Genomic DNA, 23670 nt, shown 5'->3' on the forward strand with positions numbered 1-23670 from the left:
GGGGTGAAGAGGGGGTTTGGTGGGGGGAAGAGTAGGGGGAGGGGGAAGAGGGGTAGCGCTGGTAAAGTGGGGTTCTAAAATAGCTGGGACAATGCCTGATGGAACTGAGGACAATCAACCTTCATATAGGGAACGTGTCTTACAACTCTGTTATATTGTACTCTCCCAAGTGCTTAGTACAGTTCTCTGCACAAAGTAAGGGCTCAATAAATATGATTGATTTACTGAGATAAAGAAATTTTGAATCTACATGGTTCCTGGTGGAGCCAAAAGAAGCAGAATTGCTTTGCAATTCCATCGATAGGTTGATTTGTTTTTTCTCATAAATTTACTGTAAACCATTGACTTGAAATCATACAGATCAGGTTTTCTGGTTGTGAGTTTGTATTGTCCCATATATCCCCTGATTGGCTCATGGTCCATGATAGCTGCTGCCCATTAATGGACACTGATTCCCATGCATTTCCAGCTTGATCGGACAGCATGCTCCCTTACTGGTGTCCTGTTTTTAAAGCCTCACAGTCTCAAGCCAAGCTCTTTGGGGAGGTGGCCATCGAGGACAGTGAAGGAACTCACACTGGGATTTCACTCTGGTCAGCAAGAGGGCTCCCTAGGCAGCCTGTGGAGTTGACTCAATCCTCAACCCAACCCTGTGAATACCAGCCCTCCAGGAGAACGCCACACCTAAGAAGTGGATATGGACACCCTGGACTGACCTTTCTCAGCAGCCTCCTGCCTGGAAACCACCCCTCTTCTCCTTCCAGGAACCCCAACAACCTGGCATTTGAAAAGAGGGGACAGAGGGAAAGCCTGAATAACTCTAGTCACTGCCCTTCTCTCATCCCACCCTCAACTCCCATAGCTCATTTGCCCCATCTTTTTTTTTATAGGGATTCATGAGTCTCTTCAGTGGCCTCTACCTGAATCAGCAGGAGGCCACTCTGGGGGGTAAGTAGATGCCAGGGGTAGGGAGGCCTAGGGCCCCGGCCTCCTCCCCACACTCCTAACAGTGTGTGCCCAGTGATTCAGTTGTCCAAACCAGAACTGCCCAATGAATGCAAGTCCCTTCAATCCCAGACCAGGCTCACTCTCTGTGACCTCTTAGGACAAATCAGAGATGAGGAGCAACAATCCTCTGCCTCCTTCTCCCCTGTGGTGTCATCAGACCTAAGAAAGCCAGGGTCCTTGGCTCATACAGAGCCTTTGACCTCCACCCCTTTGGAGTCTGAGGCAGCTGAACCTTGGATCAAATGCACTGCCATCTGAGGATTTGTGCAGATGCCTGCAAGACTAAGGATACATGTGGAACGTGTAGCAGATTTGTGGCAGATTCAAATCTTTAAAGATGGGCTAGAAAAGACCACATGGCAAATCTTTCCATTCAGGAGGGGCCACTCAAGAAAATCTGATTTTGAGGAGCCGGACTAGAGCTTGCACCTTTGGTGGAACGACAGCGCCTCCCCAACCAGCTTCTGCAGGAATCAGGATCAGAAGAAAAACAACAATGACACTCCTTAAGTGGAGGTATAGTAAGCTGAGAAGGAGTCTCAGCTGTTCAGTCAGGAACTCAAAGATCTCTCAGGAGACCCCGAAGTTCCAAAACCAGTGGCTGAAGTTGAGCTATCCAGCTTTGAGGTGAGCAGTGATCCGTACACCCAAGTCTACTCTCTTGAACTTGGAGGGGCACAGTACTGGAGGCAGCAGGCCACTTCGGAGGGCCTGCTGACACTAACAGAACCAGCAACCAGTAGCCTCAAAGTCACATCACCTGCAAAGTGGGATCAGCAACCATCTGCTACAGTAGACTTCTGGGGCTGCCCGCGCTGCCTTGTCCCCATGATACTGGATCCATGAACATGGTGTTCTGTGCTCCATGGCAAACAGGTAAGTCCATCCCCACCAAACCATGGGCTTGCTGCACAGGTAAGCCCATTCCCCCCCACCCCCACCCCACCCCCAATCTCTCAAGGAAACCAAATTTCTGCCCCCTCCAGAATTCTCGTGGTATCTCTAAAAGAGAGCAGCATGGTGCTTGCCTCAGGAGATGCTTTAATACAGCCACGATTATGGAGTAGATGACCTATACTACTTCTCCCAATCTATCAGCAATCCCCCTGAGCCTAGGTTGACAGGAGACTGGCTGGGGCTGAGGGGAGTATCCAAGCCAGAGTTGCTCTTTGTCAACTGGTGGGAACTGCTGACATCACCTTTTCCAAGGTAGGCTGTCAGGTGGGGTTGGGGGGGGCATCCATTTCAATGGATGCCCCTCCAACCCTTCTAGTTCAAGTTTGCCCCACATAGATTCACCTGAAACATTGATTATTCCCTCATTAAATCCACTTCCAAACTATGTCTGCCACATGCAGAGTCGACCTTGCTGAAAAGCTTATTTAGCTGGTACTGATCTTTTTCTCCAAGTGCTCCTTCTTTTTGTTAAACTGGAATGATATATTTTAACAGTCTTCTATTTAGCTGTTCCTTGTTGTAGGTGTCTTTTAATTAACGTAAGTATTTTTGACTTATTTTCATCCCATCATTTATTGAAATGGGTTTTCTTTTTTTTCTTAATGTGTCAGTAGTTTGCTATTGTAAATGAGGGAAAAGAACAATGGTAGATATGTGTTCTTATACTAATTAATGCCACAGTTCATATTGAAGGGGGAGAGTGATAATGCACTAGAATATCCTTTGGGAGCAAACCTGAACTGAGCTGAATGTAGTTCAGCACCAGTCCAAGATACCTATTGATCATCAAGTTACTCATTGAAGACTTTAGATTTTAGTAATCTAGGAAGAGTCACATCATGCACCGCAAAGCCTAAAACACAACATTTTCCAGCGTGTGCCCACCCCGGCCATAGCACTCATTAGTAGGGAATTAAATAGGACACCAGCTGTAGATGGTTGTGGCTGCTGGCATTCTGTTTTCATTCCCTGCTAATGTTCCTCGTTGCCCTCTTTCTCTTGCAGCTCCCAATGGCTCTGCAGAAGCTATAGGTTTCTCCTGCCCTTAGGCATCTACCCTACCTTCTGCCCTTGTTCCCAGCCTGCCCGTGCAATTTCTGTGCATGCACCAAGTTACTTTAACCCACGTTGACTTGAGCTGTATTTGCAAGGTGTGGCTTTGACGTCATTTCAAGAAAAGGATATAGTGTTGGAAGTATTGGAAAGGCATGCTTCATTTGCAAAGCATGACATTAGATTAGAAGACGTACTTTTACTGGCATGGCCCAAAGAAAGTATGCATAATGAATTCACTTTAAAATAATCATAGAAATACTTTCTTGCCACACTTTTGGATTTCTGGTTGGTCATGCACTGCATGACTTGCATGTCCTGATTGCATGCATCTTCTCTAGTTTTTAATTTTTTTTACTCTGTAACCCAAATTATGTAATGGTGATTGATTTCAAAATACTAGCTAGCTGTTTGGAAAGCATTTTGTTCATATACTATGAATCGTTTCTCTGAAGAAAGAATGAAGTGATAGAGTGTATAAATGAAGCATGTTGGGCTTTAAGCATTCTTAATCTAAATCAGTGAATTAATAAATAACATTTATTAAGCGCTAGTAATGTGTGAAGCACTGTATTAAGTGCTGCAAAGAATACAGCCTTATGGTTTTGGGAAATCAACCCTAGCAGAAAAGGGAATGGGGTGAGAGGGGACTGGGAGCTAAAATACGACCCACAGGGAAAAATTAAGCTGCTAAATTTTTTTAAAAAATAAAAAATGAAAATAGCAGTAAAATTCAGCAGTTCATTCCTCAGACTCTTTCTGACTCCAGTCCAGCCCGCCCTGTACAAACTGTCACAACTTTTCCAACATTGTAATAAAAATAATAACGGAGATATTTGTTTAGTACTTACTCTGTGCCAAGCACTATAGTAAGAACTGGGATAGATACAAGAAAATTACATGAAAAGCCATATGACCTAGTGGAAAGAGCACAGTCCCAGGACTTAGAGGACCTGGCTTCTAATCCTGACTTTGCTGCTTGCCTAAGATGCGACCTGGGTCAAGTCTTTTGACTTTCCTGTGCCTCAGTTTCCTCATTTGTATAATGGGAATTAAACACCTGTTCTCCCCCCTATTTAAACTGTGAGCTGCATGTGTACCTGAGTTGATTGTATCTGTCTACCCCAGCACTTAACAAGTGCAGTTATTACCAGGCACAATCCCTGATCCACATGGGCCTCCAAGAGGGAGGGAGAACACGTATCTTGTCCTCATTTGAGGTTGAATGATTTCCCAAGGTCACTCAGCAGGCAAGTGGCAAAGTCAGGATTAGAATCCAGGTAATAATCATATGAACTGTGATATCTGTTAAGCACTTACTATGACCCAAGCACTGTACTAAGAGCTGGGGTAGATAGGTTGGATACAGTTCTTGCCCCACATGGAGAACACAGTCTAAATAGGAGTCAGAAATCATATTGAATTTCTACTGTACAGGATACTGAAACTTCGAGAAGTTTAAGTCTAGTTCTTGTCCTCTGACTCCCAGGTCCATGATGTTTCCACTAGACAAAGCTGCATTTCATCTTAAACTTTGTGCAGAACCTCCTCCTCTACCATTTTACCTCCTCCTCCTCTACCATTTTGGATGAGGAAAATGGAGGCGTTCCCTGGCTGGCTCAACTGACTTGGGCTCCAGAGTTCTGGTGACGGGGGAAGTGTAGGCCGATGGGTGCTAGACCTGACATCAGTCTGCCTGCCTTGAAAACCAAAAATAGGAAGCCTTATCCATGCTCCTTTTCAAGGTTCTTTAAATAGCTAACCCAACCACTAACCAGGAATGTGTTCAAATGGGAACAGGTAGTGTTTCTGTGATGACTATGCCCCCGCTGTGGGTATGTCTGCATGAGGTGCAAACTCTTTGACATCTTGCCTAGGAAATTTGGCATCTACAAAGCCAATTATCTACACACAGCAGTACAGAAGGGAACTGGGACCATGTTGAGAGTGAGAAATGTCTAGTCTAAAGGCAAGATCACTTGCTAGGTATGAATCATTCCTTCCCTTTGCTAAGCAAGACACCGTTAAGCTTTTAAACTGCATTTTCTCTATAGGCACAACTAGTGTTTCTCTAGTCTTCCTTGCTATATATTAGCTTGAATAAAATTTCTTCTAGTCCTTTTCTTTGTTGCCAAGGCAAAAGATGAACTAGCCCCTTTTTCATGCATTTTGCATGGTAGGGTGACCAAGTAAAATGAAACTGAGAAATACAGGCTTGTGAATTCTTGCATCAATGCCAACATCTGAATAACTCAGTTAAACTCCACTGAATAAATCTCAATATTCTGTTACGTAAACTGCGATGATAATATATGACTCCAACCTTACAGTGACTTTGTAAAAGTGATTTAGGTAATGTGTTTTGAGATTGTCAAAAAAGAACACTGTGTTGATGTACATATGAGTACTTAATAATATTTGAAAGTTCATTATGTTCAAAATTATGAGTAGTATTATAGAGGAAAATGTAATTATGCTTTGCATAATAAATATACTGGGCTAGTCCTAAGGTGAATCAGGTAACTAAGCTACTTTCTGGGTATAAAGTGCTTACCTACATGAAGTTAATTAAAGTGCTCCAAGGTATTAAGGCACCTTTTTATTGCCTCCACTGGACCACTAAATTGTACATTGGAGTCCTAATTCACCACATGTAATTCACCTCATTTTACTCTCAGAAAGTGGTTTGTTTACCCTTGTTCAGGATAACATCAGATGAGCTCTCACTTAGGAAAGTGTTACTTTGCCTGCAGATTGCAGTGTACCTATGCAGGAGGTTTCATTAGTGCTTCCCTTTTTCTGTTTATCCTTCATTTTCATAGTGTGTTAAATGCCCAAATCTCTTGATTACTGGGTGATATTTTTCCATTGAGAACAATCATGGTAAGATTTTTTAAGCAAGTAAATATTTCAAAATCACTGATTGTGGAAATAAATGTAATTTTTTTCTGCCATATGATTTGTTTTAATGTAAATCATAATGGGGATTATTCAGAGTGATTGCAATTTAAAAAATGGTCTGGGTACTCTCTGGTATTGGGTTTCCCGGCTACAACTGGATTCCAATTCACTGCAATATACAACAGGTACACAATTTTAAACCATTTATTTTCCTTCTCTGAAATCACTGTGAACGCCAGTTGGTTTCACCAACATATACTATTGAAAAGAAAAATGAACAGATTATATTCACCTGTAGTTTGATCCATTCTTAACTGACCATTTAGTTATAATTTAAAAATGTTGCTTTATTGCCTTGAGGAAAAAAAACAACATTTTTCTTATCTGGCCAATCCTTCTGAGCCTGTTAATGGTCCCTAATCCTAGCAAGTTACCCTGAAGATTTACAGTCCAAAGTAGAAATGGGATTTTCCAGACTACAAGTTTTATGCAGTTGAAGCATTTCTACTGTTATATAAAGTGCTTCTTTTTTGTAGAAAGCTGCTGAAGGTGAATTCAGTTGAAATATTCTTCTTAACATTTTGAGGTTTTTTTTCCTATTTTGGTTTACCCTCAGTGTTCCTAAGCAAAGCAAAAATGACTCTCAAAATTAATTGTCTGTTGTTCTGAACTGAGACCAGAGGCTGAATGGCAATTGGTCGGATGCATATATGATGGTGTATTACAAATTGCATTTGGATTTAATCAGTCAATCAATTATATTTGAGGGCTTTCTCTGTGCAGAACATTTCAATATAGAATGGACATCATTTTTATCCAAAATGGCACTGCTACAAAGCTGCTAAAATACCAGCACAACACCAGCCTATATAATTTATCATATTGGCCAGTTAGCTCAGTTGGTTAGAGTGTGGGGCTAATAACGCCAAGGTTGTGGGTTAGATCCCTGTGGGGGCCACTTGCATTTTCCTTCTAGACTGTAAATCCATTGTGGGCAGGGATTGTCTTTATTACTGAATTGTACTTTCCAAGTGCTTAGTACAGTGTTCTGCACACAGTGGTCAGATGCATATATGATGGTGTTGAGTAGCTGGTCCAGAAGGACTGTTCTGAATGGGAGCGTAAGCTGTTTATGGGCAGGGAATGTGTCTGCTAATTTTGTTATATTGTACTCTCCCAAGTGCTTAGTACAGTGATCTGCACATAGTAAGCAACCAATAAATGCTATTGATTGAGTGAAAGGGAGTGAGACGAGACGGTAAAATGCCAAAGTTGCCTTTCCCCACTTTTTTCTTGAAGATGTTGGTGCTGATGGCATATGTGAAGTTTGATGGCATTTCCCACATGCTACAGAAGAGCAAGTACAGATCCTTTCTCTTTTTGAAATTTCAGTTGTCGGGTTCTAGACTCCTTGGGCTTAACAGTTTTTCACACCCTGGACCCTAGAGAAGCAGTGTGGCTCAGTGGAAAGAGCTTGGGCTTAGGAGTCAGAGATCATGGGTTCGAATCCCCGTCTGCCACTTGTCGGCTGTGTGACTGTGGGCAAGTCACTTAACTTCTCAGTGCCTCAGTTCCCTCATCTGTAAAATGGGGATGAAGACTGTGAGCCTCACGTGGGACAACCTGATTACCCTGTAGCTCCCCCAGTGCTTAGAGGAGTGCTCTGCACATAGTAAGCACTTAACAAATACCAACATTATTATTATTATTTTATGTTTCTGTGTACACTTGGTGCCAACTAGAGTGTATTACACAAAGTAACTACTTTATAAATTCAAATGATGGTGATTCATACCTGTGTCTTTTTTCAATAAGTAAGCCCATGCAATTTTATAGTTTATTGTCCCAGTATTCCTAATTACTCAGAGGGCAATGGAACTGTACATTGAGTGATTTAGGTGATGGACTAGATGGCTTCCGGAACCTCTTCCAACTATCATTCTCAAACAATAAATTATTCTTTTATTATTGTTAGTTGACATGTAGCTAATTTAAGTGAAAGCACACACTGCCTAGCATGCAACTCTCCAGCAGTTTTGTGGCTGCATTTTTTTTTTACTGCAAGAACTATTAATCTAATTGAATAATCATAAAATACCTCTAATTACCCCAGTAACATCTCCAACTTCCATCTAACATGCGTACCACTTCCACAGTTACTTAGCATTGTGTGTTCGGGTGCAGTGGGTTGATTATATTTTTATATGTTTGAGTTGCTTGTGTTCATTCATTCATTCAGTCATATTTATTGAGTGCTTATTGTGTGCAGAACACTGTACTAAGCACTTGGAAAGTACAATTCAGTAATAAAGAAAATCCCTGCCCACACTGGATTTACAGTCTAGAAGGAAAATGCAAGTGGCCCCCACAGGGATCTAACCCGCAACCTTGGCGTTATTAGCCCCACACTCTAACCAACTGAGCTAACCGGCCAATATGATAAATTATATAGGCTGGTGTTGTGCTGGTATTTTAGCAGCTTTGTAGCAGAGGAGTAAATGATAACTGGATGGATTGTGCCATTTTGGATAAAAATGATGTCCATTCTATATTGAAATGTTCTGCACACAGAAAGCCTTCAAATATAATTGATTGACTGATTAAATCCAAATGCATTTTGTAATAGTAATATCTTTCGTTATTCTTGAGCATCTTCAAAACAGTTATCTCACTTTATAATAAATATGGTATTTGTTAAGCGCTTACTATGTGCAAAGCACTGTTCTAAGTGCTGGGGGGATATAAGGTGATCAGGTTGTCTCACATGGGGCTTACAGTCTTCATCCCCATTTTACAGATGAGGTAACTGAGGCCCAGAGAAGTTAAGTGACCTCATCATAACATTTCTGTGAGGTAGGGAGAGGTAGAGATTGTTATCCTCATTTTATGAGTGAGAAAGCTGAGGCTCAGAGAGGTTAAGTGACTTGCTGAGATCACACAGCAGGTCAGAGGCAAAGCCAGAACTAGAGCCCAGGTTTCCAACCCAGGCCTTCTGATTCCTAGGCCTATGCACTTACCACTTGCCCAATTCATCAAATTCAGATTTACTCTTCTCAGATCCTAGGTCTTGTGGGAGTTTTTATGACTGATGTAGTTCAATGGTAACTCCCTCTGAATAGTTCCTCAATGGTATTTTCTTTGAAGATTTTACATATTAGCTAGTGATATGTAAAGCACTTAACATTAAATATTCATTTACAAAGATTTATTTCTATCCCCAAGGGCTTACTTTTAATTAATTAGATGTCTACCCACAAAACCATATAATTTTTGGACCAAGTATTTTTTGGGAATTCTTCAAACTGGAGAATCAATTCCTGAAATGCCTCATCTATATAAAAAGGATTACTTCAAGAACTTGTTCCCCTTATTGTTTAGCCTGAGAATCCTTTTCCTCTCATGCTGTAGGGAAACTTTTGTGGAAAGAGTTTAGAGTAAAGAAAAATACCATTGTGGGTAGCAGAGGATATACGAAATGTTTTGATATCATGGTGTCTATTCTAGGTTGCTCTAGAATCTTTTCTCTTCTTCTCTTTCAAGATTCTTTCATTTATGTGCTTTCTTGGGTCATCTGGTATAATTTTAGCTCTGCCTTTGCCTTCTTTACTCTGTATATTTTCCTCGCTCTTTTACTTATCTGATTTTACTCTTGTTCATTCATTCATTCAATACTATTTATTGAGCGCTGACTATGTGCAGAGCACTGTACTAAGCACTTGGAATGAACAAGTCGGCAACAGATAGAGACAGTTCCTGCCATTTGACGGGCTTACAGTCTAATCGGGGGAGACAGACAGACAAGAACAATGGCAATAAATAGAGTCAAGGGGAAGAACATCTCGTAAAAACCGATGGCAACTAAATAGAATCAAGGCGATGTACATTTCATTAACAAAATAAATAGGGTAATGTAAATATATACAGTTGAGCAGACGAGTACAGTGCTGAGGGGATGGGAAGGGAGAGGGGGAGGAGCAGAAGGAGATGGGGGGAAAAGAGGGTTAAGCTGCGGAGAGGTGAAGGGGGGTGGTAGAGGGAGTAGAGGGAGAAGGGGAGCTCAGTCTGGGAAGGCCTCTTGGAGGAGGTGAGTTTTAAGTAGGGATTTGAAGAGGGGAAGAGAATTAGCCTGGCGGAGGTGAGGAGGGAGGGCATTCCAGGACCGCGGGAGGACGTGGCCCAGGGGTCGACGGCGGGATAGGCGAGACCGAGGGACGGTGAGGAGGTGGGCGGCAGAGGAGCGGAGCATGCGGGGTGGGCAGTAGAAAGAGAGAAGGGAGGAGAGGTAGGAAGGGGCAAGGTGATGGAGAGCCTTGAAGCCTAGAGTGAGGAGTTTTTGTTTGAAGCGGAGGTTGATAGGCAACTACTGGAGGTGTTTAAGAAGGGGAGTGACATGCCCAGAGCGTTTCTGCAGGAAGATGACCCGGGCAGCTGAGTGAAGAATAGACTGGAGCTGGCTGATAGCCAGCTGGCTGCCAAGCTGGCTGATTGCCCCTCCCACACTGATGTATCACAGTGTTGAAAAGTTTTCAGGCTTAGCACTATATGCTGAGATCTTAGATCTCTATGTTACCAATGCTAGCTCTCTCTCTCTCTCTTTCTCTCATACACCTACACACAAATGCACAAATTGCTGACCTTCAGAGATCTAAAATGGCACTTCATAAAGGGAAGTTTTATCTAATTGTGCAAGTGTGGCTGAGCTATGGAAAACTGAGAAATTGGCCACATCATGTACATGTACAGACTGTCATTTGCTAGTCTGTCACATTTACTACTTTCAGGGCCTGGTGTTTTATTCCCGATTCTGCCTCTTGTCATTCTAAGCTTCCTCTACCTTAAAAGAGTACCCCTGTTTCTAACCCAGGGCTGATAATAATAATAATATTAATGTTGGTATTTAAGCACTTACTATGTGCAGAGCACTGTTCTAAGCACTGGGGTAGATACAGGACAATCAGGTTGTCCCACATGAGGCTCACAGTTAAAGAGCACGAGCTTTGGAGTCAGAGGTTATGGGTTCAAATACCAACTCTGCCACTTGTCAGCAGTGTGACTGTGGGCAAGTCACTTAACTTCTCGGTGCCTCAGTTACCTCATCTGTAAAATGGGGATTAAGACTGTGAGCCCCATGTGGGTCAACCTGATTCCCCTGTATCTACCCCAGCGCTTAGAACAGTGCTCTGCACATAGTAAGCGCTTAACAAATACCAACATTATTATTATTATTATCCCCATTTTACAGATGAGGTAACTGAGGCACAGAAAAATGAAATGCTTGCCCACAGTCACACAGCTAACAAGTGGCAGGGCCGGGACTCGAACTCATGACCTCTGACTCCCAAGCCCAGTCTCTTTCCACTGAGCCAAGCTGCTTCTCTTTTAGGTGCCTTCATCTCCCATGTCTCGAGATTACATCCACAGCAAATTTGTTCACAAATCCATCAATATTTGTTGAGCATCTGCTATGTATTCCAAGTCTGGGGAAAGTACGATAGAATTAGTAGAAAAAGGCTTGTCCTCAAGGAATTTAAAGTCTCTATATTCACAAATGGCTATAATTCATTTGACTTCATAGGCAGCATAATGAAACAAGTCCTGGGCTATGCCCCTTATCACCATGGTACTTTATTCAAAGAGACCTGTCGATTCATCATTGTCAGGCAGGAAGGAAGAAAGGATGGGGAAAGTGTTGATTGCCCATATTCTCATGGAATAGTGGATAGAGCATACCTCTGGGAATCAGAAGAACCTGGGTTGTCTGCTGTGTGACCTTGAGCAAGTCACTTCACTACTCTGTGCCTCAGTTACCTCATCTGTAAAATGGGGATTAAGACTGAGCCCTATATGGGACATGGACTGTGTCCAACCTGATTACTTTGTATCTACCCCAGTGCTTAGAACAGTTCCTGGAACAAATACATTTTAACAAATACATTAAAAAAAAAACCTTGCACTTTGAGAAATGCAATGTGGCTTATGGCCATAGTGGTGTATGGAGCACATTGCCTATCTTTTTCATCCATTACTGTAGAGCTACAAGGAATAATACCACACTCTCTCCTGGATATTTCATGATCTTTCTAAAGCATTTGAAATCAGTCATAAGCACACCTAATTCTGGCAACCTCTAAGCAGGTTTGACAGCCCTAAGGTTACTCCACAGAGAAGTAGCTGGCCAATTCAGAATCAGAGGGGTCTTGCCTGATCCTTTTCCCCACCATCAGCAAAGCAGTTCCATACCACCAAAATAATAATGAATAGTTGTGACATTACTTGAGTGCTTACTAACCTCTAAGTGCTGAGGTAGATATAATAAAATCAGATCAGACACTACAGTCCTTCTACCACACAGGGTTCACAATCTCTGTGTCTTAGTTCTGTCATCTATAAAGTGAGAAGTGATTCACCCTAGTTCTTCGAGAAGGGTAGCGGCAGAACTTGGATCACAACCCATGTCTCCTGACTCCCAGTTCAACGCTCTTTCCATTAGAACACGTTGCTGTGCAACACAGAATTTGGAAGCTGGTGTTCCAATAAGTCCTATCACTGGGGTTCATGTTTAATACACCGATAAAGGTGATTTAATAATTGATCCCATGTCTTAAAGAAGTTTGTTGCCTTGGGTTTGTTAAAGTTTAATCTCAGAGAATAGCTGATTAACAAAAGATTAGGACTGAAATGAATGATGATGTTCCTAACTTCTTAATAATAATAATAATAATAATAATGATAATAATGATGATATTGGTATTTGTTAAGTGCTTACTATGTGCAGAGCACTGTTCTAAGCGCTGGGGTAGATACAGGGTAATCAGATTGTCCCACATGAGGCTCACAGTCTTAATCCGCATTTTACAGATGAGGGAACTGGGGCACAGAGAAGTTAAGTGACTTGCCCACAGTCACACAGCTGACAAGTGGCAGAGGCAGGATTCGAACCCATGACCTCTGACTCCCAAGCCCGTGCTCTTTCCATTGAGCCACACTGCTTCTTCTTGCTCGTGATATCTGGTAATTTGATGTACAGAATTATTTTTTTATACATGAAGCAGAAATTTACAAATATACCTATTCATTCTACTCATTATCTAACGGAAACACAACCCACTCCCAATCATTGAGGATAATGGGAGAAAACCTTCAACATGTGCAAATTTGATATCTTCCTGTGTTAATGGTTTTATTCTAGCTACAGTTCAGCTGTATATGAGTGTAGAAATGCTCTTTTAAAATGTACAATAAAATATGAAACTGTAATTATTGGAGAGTCAAAACAAACTATGAAGATGTAATTTTAGTGAATATTTAAAGTTCATTAGACTTTAATACATTTGTAGTATTCAGAGTCCAAAAATATCAACATGATATACGAAACTTTGATAAACTGGATCTAATGAAACAATTGAAACTACAATTAAATGTATTTGCAGTCAGCTAATGTTAGTTTGGACTACTCATCACTTCTAAAAAAACAAAACAAAACCTCCAAAAATAGGGCCCCATGATCAACCACTATTATACTGGGAGCTGTATGATATAATGATAATTAATAATTATGGTATTTGTTAAGCGCTTACTATGTGCCAGGCACTGTACTAAGCGCTGGGGTGGATACAAGCAAATCATGTCAAACACAATCCCTGTCCCATGTGGGGCTCACTGTCTTAATCCCCATTTTACAGATGAGGGAACTGAGGCCCAGAGAAGTGAAATGACTTGTCCAAGGTCACACAACAGACACGCGGAGGAGCCGGGATAAGAACCTATGACCTTCTGACTCCCAGATGCGTGATATATCCATTATGCCATGCTGTTTCTCCTAATGCAGGGGGGCCTCATGGATAAAGTATGGGCCTGGGAGTCAGAGGACCTGGATTCTAATTCCGGCTCTCCATCTTATCTGCTGTGCAATCTTGGGCAAGTCACTTCATTTCTCTGTGCCTCTTTTACATCATCTGTAAAATGGGGATTAAGACTGTGGGCCCCATGTGGGGCATAGACTGTGTCCAACCTGTTCAGCTAATTAACATGATTATTTCAGTGCCTGGCACATAGTAAACACTTAACAAATACCATAAAAAATAAGTAAAAGCTGTGTTAATGTGAGTCTGAATTTGTTCAAATCAATGAGGTGACTGGCTCAAGAATCCATTTCAGAATTTGATCTGTTTCAGTTTCAACTCTCTTCCATTTAGCTGCCTTGCCTAATAAAAAATAGCAAGTTATCCAAAAGGTGGCCATAGCTAGGATGCGTGATCATCAATTCCTGACAAATTTAGCTTGGAGGATTATGTTTTAGGAAGAAAACACTGTCTCTGATTGTTTGGGAATTTGGTGATTTTTCAGTTCAGGTTAACATTTCCTGTGGGCCAGTTCAAATCCAAGTTGACATTCCAGGTGACTGCTCTTCCATTTTCTGTCTCAGGGTAACTTCTAGGATTCAATTGCTTCAACAGGGAGTTTATATAGAATGAAGAGATGAAAGCTGGCATCCTTCCCAGGATGTCCTAGATAGCTATATCCAGGTATTTCTAGGTTTCTGTATACAAGGCAAGACTGCATTTTTGTTCACCCCAACACTCTTTCCCATGGCAGACATCTTCAGCGTACATCCACTGCACCACTTCCCTTCCCCTTCAGCAAATTGAACAAGAAATGTGGGTTAAATAAAAATAGTAAATCCTTAAGTGAAACAATTTGCAATCAAAGCACAGGCCTTAGTTCCTGCCAGCGATGATCTTTGAAACACTATATTGAAAGGAGGAACGTACTTGTACTAATAACTAACAACTGGGTTTTGGTCAGAGGCTAGTGGTTAATCACATGAATCTCCTACTCCGGCCCCCCCCCCCCCCCAAATTATGTCTCCCCAAATTCTCAAATGATTCCTGATTAAGAAAAACATTCTGTTCTTGCAACCTGGGTATTTCTCACCAATGCTATTAAAGCACAGGAGAGCGAAACAAATCACTAACAAGATTTGTGGCTTCTCTGTCCCATCAGGCTAGGTGCCTGTTGTAATTTTACCCTGCAGTACCCTTGGGGAATCTCTGTATACACGTATTCTTGTGCACATCACAGAGTATATTCTTAGCTCCTCCCACTCAAATTAGCCAGTAGGCTCAATTCCCTGAGCCTTGGGATATATTGAAATTCTATCAATTGGACAATTTGGGACACAGTAAATCCTAGTATATAATTTGAAAGCCACTCCTCTATTTGGTTTATGGCTGAGTCCATTTTATTGGCCACTTCTCCCACCTCCAAAGTCCCTGTAACCTAGCAGCAACTGAAGTGTAAGCCTCCTTATTTGAGAGTGTGAGATGGGCCGGGGAAGGAGTAATCTGGTTGAAGATATCAGTAGCTGGCCTTCACAGAGTGGTGAGCCCTAGGAAAATACCTATTTTACTCCTTGTTTAAAGTAGCCCTAGCCAAGCTCAGCCCATTCCCTTCCATATCATGGATCTGTAAAAATTGTCCCTTCCTGCATTACAGCAGTCACTTGCTAACCTGAACTCCTCCCACTGGGTTTACTTTTCCCTTTTGGTGCTGCACCCTTCTTTGTGCTAGACTAGTCTACCTCTTATAGATTTCAACTTTCCAAGCTATGGCACATTGCCTGAGGGTTTGCTACATTTTGTCTTTAAAATGCTTCTTCCGCTCTTACTTTGCATTTTCCCCCTTCCCAAACTGTAAAGAACAACTCACAGCAAAGGTGTGCTGCTAAGATTCTAGTCGATTGAATTCTAGTATTTGTTGTTCGTCATTTCGTCCTGTCATTTGATGTTAAATATGGTATGTAAGTGGTACTGTTATAACTGGTCCAGAAGTAGAATTTTGCAGCTTTGGTAGGCCCAGGTTTCATAGTAAACTAAAAAGTTAAACATACAATTGCTGTACAGACCTTTGGTTTGATCTGAAGCTCAGTTTCCCACTGACATCATTCTCTGTTAGTCTCTCAAAGAACATAGTCTTGTTGATGCAGCTTTCTACTTCTTTGTCTTTCTTGCTATCATTTGAAATATAATTTGGGGACAGTATTCAGCTTTGTCTTGCCAAAGGAGATCTGAGATTGTGTGTAGGGTTTACCACAAGCAGACTTCATAAGGCAATTTGAAAGTTAATATCAGCTTTGCTGATTCTATGTGATTTATAATTACTTACAACGACTCTCTTAAATGTACTCCTAGGGTACAATAATCTACATGCAGGAGCTATTGAAGAGCCATTTCAAGGATTTCTGATGATCCTTTAGAAGGTTTTCCCAGACTTTTGGAATTACACTGTACAACCGACTTCTAGATTATTCACTGCACTCTTAAGCATTGCTCCTCTAAAACCCTTTGTGGTATAAAACCACTCTAACTACCTAACCCTGCTCCTCTCCCACAATAACCCAGCCCATTCTGGTCTCTCTTTCCACAATGCCAGGCTGTTTCTCATAGGGAAGAGCCATGCAAGCCTTCCAGCAGTGTGGACTAGTGGAAAGACCCAGGGCCAGGAAGTCTGCTGGATTCTAATGCTGGCTCTCCCACCTGCCTGCTGTGGGACTTTGGACAAGTCATTGAACTTCTCTGGGCATCAGTTTCATCATCTGTAAATTATGGGGATTAAATGCCTGTACTGCCTCCCCCACTGACTCTGAGCCCTTTGTGAGGCAGGAACTGTGTCCTATCTTATGCTAACCCCCAGCACTTAGTACAGTGCTTGGCACCTAGTAAGTGCTTAACAAATACCACTATTATGATTAGTTTTACTACTACCAAATCCTTGCTTGTAGATCTCAACTGATATATCATCAGGACTGCCAGTTTTCCCACTGTTCATGGCTCTATCTGCAGGGGTGGTGTTTTATTTAAATGTTGGCCGGGAAGACTCTAACTTCTCATGTTTGCAGCATTCCTGGTCTTTGTAAGGCCACCTTCTGGAAGTACAAGGGAGTTTAAGGAGAACAGGAAAGTGGTCCCTCTTTGCTATTTCCTGCTTGTCTGATGTGGGTGGAACAGTTTGTGCTCTTCAGAGGTGTAAGGATGATATGTATGGACATTCCTCAGAGATGCATAGAATTAATTGTTCTGTATAGCCTTAGATGTCTGTAGTAATAGAGTTCCTCTACTTCATTCAGTCATATTTATTGAGCGCTTACTGTGTGCAGAACACTGTACTAAGCACTCAGAAAGTACAGTTTGGCAACAGATAGAGACAATCCTTACCCAACAATGGGCTCACAGTCTAGAAGGGGTGAGACAGACAACAAAACAAACCAAGTAGACAGGCATCAATAGCATCAAAATAGATAAATGTTATTATAGATATATACACATCATTAATAAAATAAATAGAATAATAAGTCCAAATATACACAAGTGCTATGGGGCGGGGAAGGAGGTAGAGCAGAGGGAGAGAGTAGCAGTGATGGGCAGGGGAGAAGGAGCAGAGGAAAAGGGGGGCTCAGTCTGGGAAGGCAACTGATTAATCTGTTGGAGGACTCTACTTGTCAGACATATTCCTCAGCTCATTTGTATGGCATTAAGTGTGCTTTGATATGTGTTGTTTTGTCAGGAACATGAGGAACTGCATAATATTGATTCATCTGGGGCCTGACTACAAGTTATCCTCTGATCTTTTAGTCAATCTCCCCAAACCACTTTCAGCGGTATCATCTAAAAAGGGACCTTCAAAGCCTTATTAAGGTCACATCTCCTTCAAGAAGCCTTCCCTGATTCCTTTCCCTGACTCCCTCTCCCTTCTGGGTCATCTATGAATTTGGATCTGTACCCTTTGGGCAATTGGCATTCGCCCCTCAGCCCCAGAGCACTTATGTCCATATCTAAAGATTATTTATTTATAGATGATGTCTGTCTCCCCTTCTAGACTGTAGGCATATTATGGGCGCGGAACGTGTTTACTAACTCACTTAGTGATTGTATGTAATCAATCAATCACATTTATTGAGTGCAGAGCACTGTACTGAACACTTATTGTAGTCTCCTAAGTGCTTAGTACAGTGCTCTGCATGGAGTAAGTACTCAATAAATACCATTCATTGACTGATTGATTGACACCCCTTCATTGGTTGTATTGATAGAAGTACATGGGATTTTTTGCCTAGTTTTGTGTTCTCCAAGAGTTTAATGTTTAACCGTTTGGATGATTTGGATGGCATATTGCAACACATTGGTTTTAGTACCAGTAAAAATCTGGACTTTATTGAGCAATGATCAGTTCACAACTTAGTGCTATACAGAATAGCAATGATGTGAAGAACCTTCAGGTTTCACTGCATCTAAAATGTCTCTTTCTTCTTTGTTAAAGAGAATACTGTGTTGGTGATTTTATTTTCCATTCCTAAGGGATTCATACATTTTTCCTCATATTCCTACTTCACTGACTAAATGTGTGTTGAAATCTCCCCTGACCTGCAGTTTGTTATATTCTGGCACTGTTGAGATGAGTCTATCTAGATCCATTTAGACCTTCCCTCATTTCTGGCAGTCATGGTGGTAACATATACTTTGATGACTGGAGTGTAGCACTTTGGTTTTAAAGGAATGTGTAGAAACTTTAGTCCCTCACTGCTAGTATTAGTATTTTTACGAGATGTTCTTCCCCTTGACTCTATTTATTGCCATTGTTCTTGTCTGTCCGTCTCCCCCGATTAGACTGTAGGCCCGTCAAACGGCAGGGACTGTCTCTATCTATTGCCGACTTGTTCATTCCACGCGCTTAGTACAGTGCTCTGCACATAGTAAGCGCTCAATAAATACTATTGAATGAATATTAGTATCAATGTGTGTCTTCTGTTTGCAGAGCACTGTAATTGAATAGTCAGTGGTATTTATTTTTAAATCAGTCAATCAATTGTGTTTCTTGAGTGCTTATTGTGAGCACAGCACTGTCCTAAATGCCTAGGAAAGCACATGAAGATTTACAGTCTACAAGGGGAAACAGATGTTAAAATGGGGCACAGGTAGAGGAAATAGTATGGTATAAGAATATTTACATAAATACTGTGATGCTAGGGTGAGTATCAAAGAACTAAAGGGTTACACAGCCAACTGCATCGTCAACACACAGGGGAGGGCAGATAGGAGAAAAAAATGGACTTAGTCTGGGATGTCCTATCATAGAATATGGATACTAAAGGTGGCAAGAGTGGTGGACTGTCAGATATGAAGTGGTGGGGCAGTTCCAGTCCAGAGGGAGAACATGGACAAGGAGTTGGTGGTGGAGTAGATGAGATAGAGGTACAGAGAGTAGGTTGGTATGAGAGGAGTAGGGTGTGCAGGTTGGGTTATAGTAGGAGATCTCTATAATGAGTACTTGGGGAACTTCTAAAAAGGTAAAATTGTGATCCCTGCTGTCAAAGAGCTTACAGTCTACTAGGAAAGAATGTAGACATAAATGGTCAAATAAGTAAGAGTGAAGGAATAATATAAACAATAAACACAAATGAATAAATTATACTTTCCAAGCACTTAGTACAGTGCTCTGCGCACAGTAAGCACACAATAAATACGATTGAATGAATGAATAAATCAAATTCAAATACACCAACAATATATTAGTGCTGAGATGATTGATGGGATAACCTGTCTTTGGGCAGGTTTGGAAAGCTTGAGCCAAACAAATGTCTGATTGTGAAGCCGACAACTGTCATGCAAAAAGACCAACTGGTGGGGGTAGGGGAGGCAATGGGGCTATTGCCATATGAAATTGATTCATTCAGTTCATTCAATCGTGTTTATTGAGCGCTAACTGTGTGCAGAGTACTGAACTAAGCGCTTGGGAAAGTACAATACAGCATAAAGAGAGACAATTCCTGCAAACAATGAGCTCACAGTCTGGGGGTGGGGGGCGTGGAACAACAGACATTAATACAAGCAAACAGACATCAATATAAATAAATAAAATTACAGATATATACAAGTGCTGTGGGTCAAGGGGAGGGGGAAAGAGCTAAAGGAGCTAGTCAGGGTGACACAGAAGGGAGTGGGAAATGAGAAAAGTGGGGCATAGTCTGGGAAGCCCTCTTGGAGGAGAAGTGCCTTCAGTAAGGCTTTGAAGTGGGGGAGAGTAATTGGTGGATTTGAGGAGGGAGGGTGTTCCAGGCCAGAGGTAGGACAAGGGCCAGGGGAGATTGAGGTAGAGTGAGAATCTTAGCACCAGAGGAGCAGAGTGTGCGGGCTGGATTGTGGAAGGAGAGAAGCAAGGTGAGGTAGGAGGGGGCAGGGTGATGGAGAGCTTTAAAGCCAATGGTGAGGAGTTTTTCTTTGATTCAGAGGTGGATAGGCAACCACTGGAGATTTTTGAGGAATGGGGTGACATATCCTGCACGTTTCTGTAGAAGATAATCCAAGCAGCAAAGTTAAGTATGGACTGGAGTGGGGAGAGGCAGGAGGTTGGCTCAGAAGGGAGGCTCGTGTAGTAATCTAGGTGGGATAGGATGAGTGTTTGTACTAACATGGAAGCAGTTTGGATGGAGAGGAAAGGGCAGATTTTAGTGATGGTGAGATCGATACCTTGGGACTAGGACTGTAGAAGCAGAATCATTAGCTTCTGGGGTTGCTTGCTTTTGCCCTCAAACTCACAATAAGAAGGAGGCTGTCCAGAAGCTGGTGCAATGATGGGATTCCTGATAACACTTGTGTCCCATCCTAGCCTAATACCAGAAATGAATCTTTAGGGTTACGCCTGATCATGGCCCCAAATAGGCAACAGGCTACCTGACAGAACCTGACTACTTTCCTTCTGTATCTGTATTGATTATAGTCTATACTGATGGATTGATTGATTGCTATCCTCCTAACCCTGTGCATATGTCTGGGTCTCCTCTCCTCTGCCCTACATGTTTGTGTACATATAATAATAATAATTATGGAATATGTTAAGCACTATGTGCCAGGCATTGTACTGAGCACAGGGGTGGATACAAGCAAATCAGGTTGGACATAGTCCCTGTCCCACATGGGACTCACAGTTATGATCTCCATTTTACAGATGAGGGAACTGAGGCCCAGAGAAGTGAAGTGACTTGCCCAAGGTCACAAAGCAGTTAAGTGGCAGAGCCAGGATAAGAACCCATTACCTTCTGACTCCCAGGCCTGTGTTGTATCAACTATGACATGCTGCATATCCACCTACCTGGTTGTATGTTTCTGTCTGTGTGTTCACCTTCCTGAAACTGAATATGGCTATGCCTCTCATTTTATGCCCAGTCTCTTCTTCCTCCCCTACAAGCTTTCTTATAGGTCCCTTCCCCATAAAACCCCTGTCCCAGAAGCCATGCTTAAAATGAAAACCTTTATTCATTCATTCAATTGTATTTATTGAGCACTTACTGTGTGCAGAGCACGGTACTAAGTGTTTGGAAAGTACAATTTGGCAACAGATAGAGACAATCCCTACCCAACTACGGGTTCACAGTCTTTACCTCTGGTGTTTTTTCCTGAACTTCTTCCTCTGAGTTGTCCTTCATCAGGAAGACTTTGTTGACTCAGGACTGAGGTATCTATTCTGAATAGAGCTAGCAGACATGAAACATGCACTGTTCTCCTTATTGGGTAAAGCTATTCTAATCATCATGAAACATTGTTATGTTTCACAAACTTGCATAAAACTTTTGTTTAGGTTTTCTCAACAGCCATAGAACCTAAGTTTGAGTTATTTTTCCAGTAGTTTTGAAGGGTTGCTTTGAGCTATATGAAGACTCTCACCACTCCACCTTTGGCTCATGGCATGTGTTGCCAGATGTCTGGTCGGGGACTTGGTGGTTGCAGTTGTTGGTACAGAATAGTACATCTATGTGTGACCTCCTCAGCAGCAGACATTGCTAACGCCCTCATCTGTCAGCTATGTGATTTATCTTTTACATTCAAGTGAGTGCAGGTACAGTATTTTTCTCCATTAATGTTTCATAGTTGCCCTTTTTGTCCTTATTATACAATCCTATTTTATTATCGTATATAGTCAGGCCATAAAATATATTGCTTTCTATCTTTATGTTTAAATATGTCCACTTTTACTCAACAGCATCTTATTCAATGTATAACTCATTAAAATGCAGCTATTTAATTATAGTCTTTCAATAAAGAGTAATAGTCTTTCTTAAAGAGTTGTTTTTTCATCTTTCAATTTATTGTCAAAATAATGTGGTATTTTTGAATGTATTAAAAAAATCATTGAACTTCTTAACTCTATCATTAGTATTGTAAATTGAGCTAACAGTCCCCAAAAAGCTGACAGCATTTATTCTTAGGTAAGTAGTTAATTCGTTATGGTATTTGTTAAGCACTTACTATGTACCAACCACTGTTCTAAGTGCTGGGGTGTCTATAAGGTTATTTGTTTTGACACAGTCCCTGTCCCTCATGGGGCTCACAGTCTAGGTAGGAAGGAGTAGGATATAATCCCCATTTTTACAGATGAGGAAACGGAGGCCCAGAGAAGTTAAGTAATTTGCCCAAGGTCACATAGACAAGTGGAGGAGCTGGAATTAGAACCCAGGACCTCTGACTCCCAGGATTGTGCTCTTTCCACAAGGCTACACTGTTTCACTACTTAGTAACTAATGCCTGCCTAAAAGTTGCATTTTGTGTTATCTATTTTACTAATTTATTTGTAAATTAAACATTTTGGTATTGGAAATATTGATCAAAGAATAATCAATCAATCAATGGTATTTATTGAGCACTTACTGTGTGCATTGTAAGCATTGCGTGCAGAGTGCTTGGGAGAGCCCAATAAAACAGAGTTGGTAGACACAGTCCTTCGAACCAGATATTTTATTGGTAAAGTATAAAAACATTTGTTCTTCAGAGTTATACTCATTTAATAGCCACTAATTTATTTCATTATTTTTTATGGCAAGTTGTTGGAGTTGATAATTTCCCTGACTGACACATAAATATTAGAATAAATTCAAATAGCTTCTGAAAGTTTTTTATGACAAAAAATACTTTGTTTAACCCTGAGCAATGCATCATTGACATGAAACCCATGTTGCAAATTATACCTTGGTTTTATATAGTGCTTTTATTCCCAAAGAGCTCCACCATTACACATCTTTCTGTGAGGGAGGTAAAGACAGACATTATTATCCCCATTTTACAGATGAGAAAACTGAGGTGTAGAGAGGTTAAATAATAATAATAATAATGATGGTATTTGTTAAGTGTTTACTATGTGCTAAGCACTGTTCTAAGCCCTGGGGTAGATACAAGGTAATCAGGTTGTCCCAAGTGGGGCTCACAGTCTTAATCCCCATTTTACAGATGAGGTAACTGAGGCACAGAGAAGTTAAGTGACTTGCCCAAAGTCACACAGCTAAGTGGCGGAGCTGGGATTAGAACCCACGACCTCTGACTCCCAAGCCCACCCTCTTTCCACTAAGCCACGCTGCTTCTCACTAATGACTAAATGACTTGCTCAAGATCATATAGTAAACCAATGACTGAGCTGAGACTAGAACCTAGGTCCTCTGATATCCAGATGTACCTCTGCTAGACACCATAGTATGCTGAGGATTAAATCATAGATAAAACATTAACTATGTTGTAGCTGTAATATGGTAGACATCTAGTATTAAACTAGGAATAAAAAGGAGCAAGCATTTTTTTTTTAAATGTCCTTTGAGACTAGTCTACTAGCTTTGTCAGTCACAGAAATGTACAGTGAAAACTATCAAGGCTTCTGTATTCAATATGCATTGAACTGGCAAAATTGCTCGAGACTATCAGCAGTTACTCAGTA

The 23670-nt window shown here is 41.4% G+C and overlaps 1 protein-coding gene across 2 annotated transcripts in view; it reads left to right on the forward strand.

Annotated features, from left to right (window-relative positions):
• LOC100073526 (contactin-3) overlaps positions 1–23670 on the forward strand; it is a 278783-nt gene that overhangs the window by 110837 nt on the left and 144276 nt on the right. Inside the window, exon 1 of one of the 2 annotated variants that reach the window (XM_029049702.2) lies at positions 1585–1884. The exons of the other annotated variant lie outside the window; for it this stretch is intronic. Coding sequence (XP_028905535.1) covers positions 1851–1884 — 34 coding nt within the window. The 5' untranslated portion in view covers positions 1585–1850. Of the gene's footprint in view, positions 1–1584; positions 1885–23670 lie in introns of those variants that run through there. 2 annotated transcript variants of the gene reach the window in all.

This window comes from Ornithorhynchus anatinus, chromosome X1 (assembly GCF_004115215.2).
Source record: "Ornithorhynchus anatinus isolate Pmale09 chromosome X1, mOrnAna1.pri.v4, whole genome shotgun sequence".
Lineage (NCBI taxonomy): Eukaryota > Metazoa > Chordata > Mammalia > Monotremata > Ornithorhynchidae > Ornithorhynchus > Ornithorhynchus anatinus.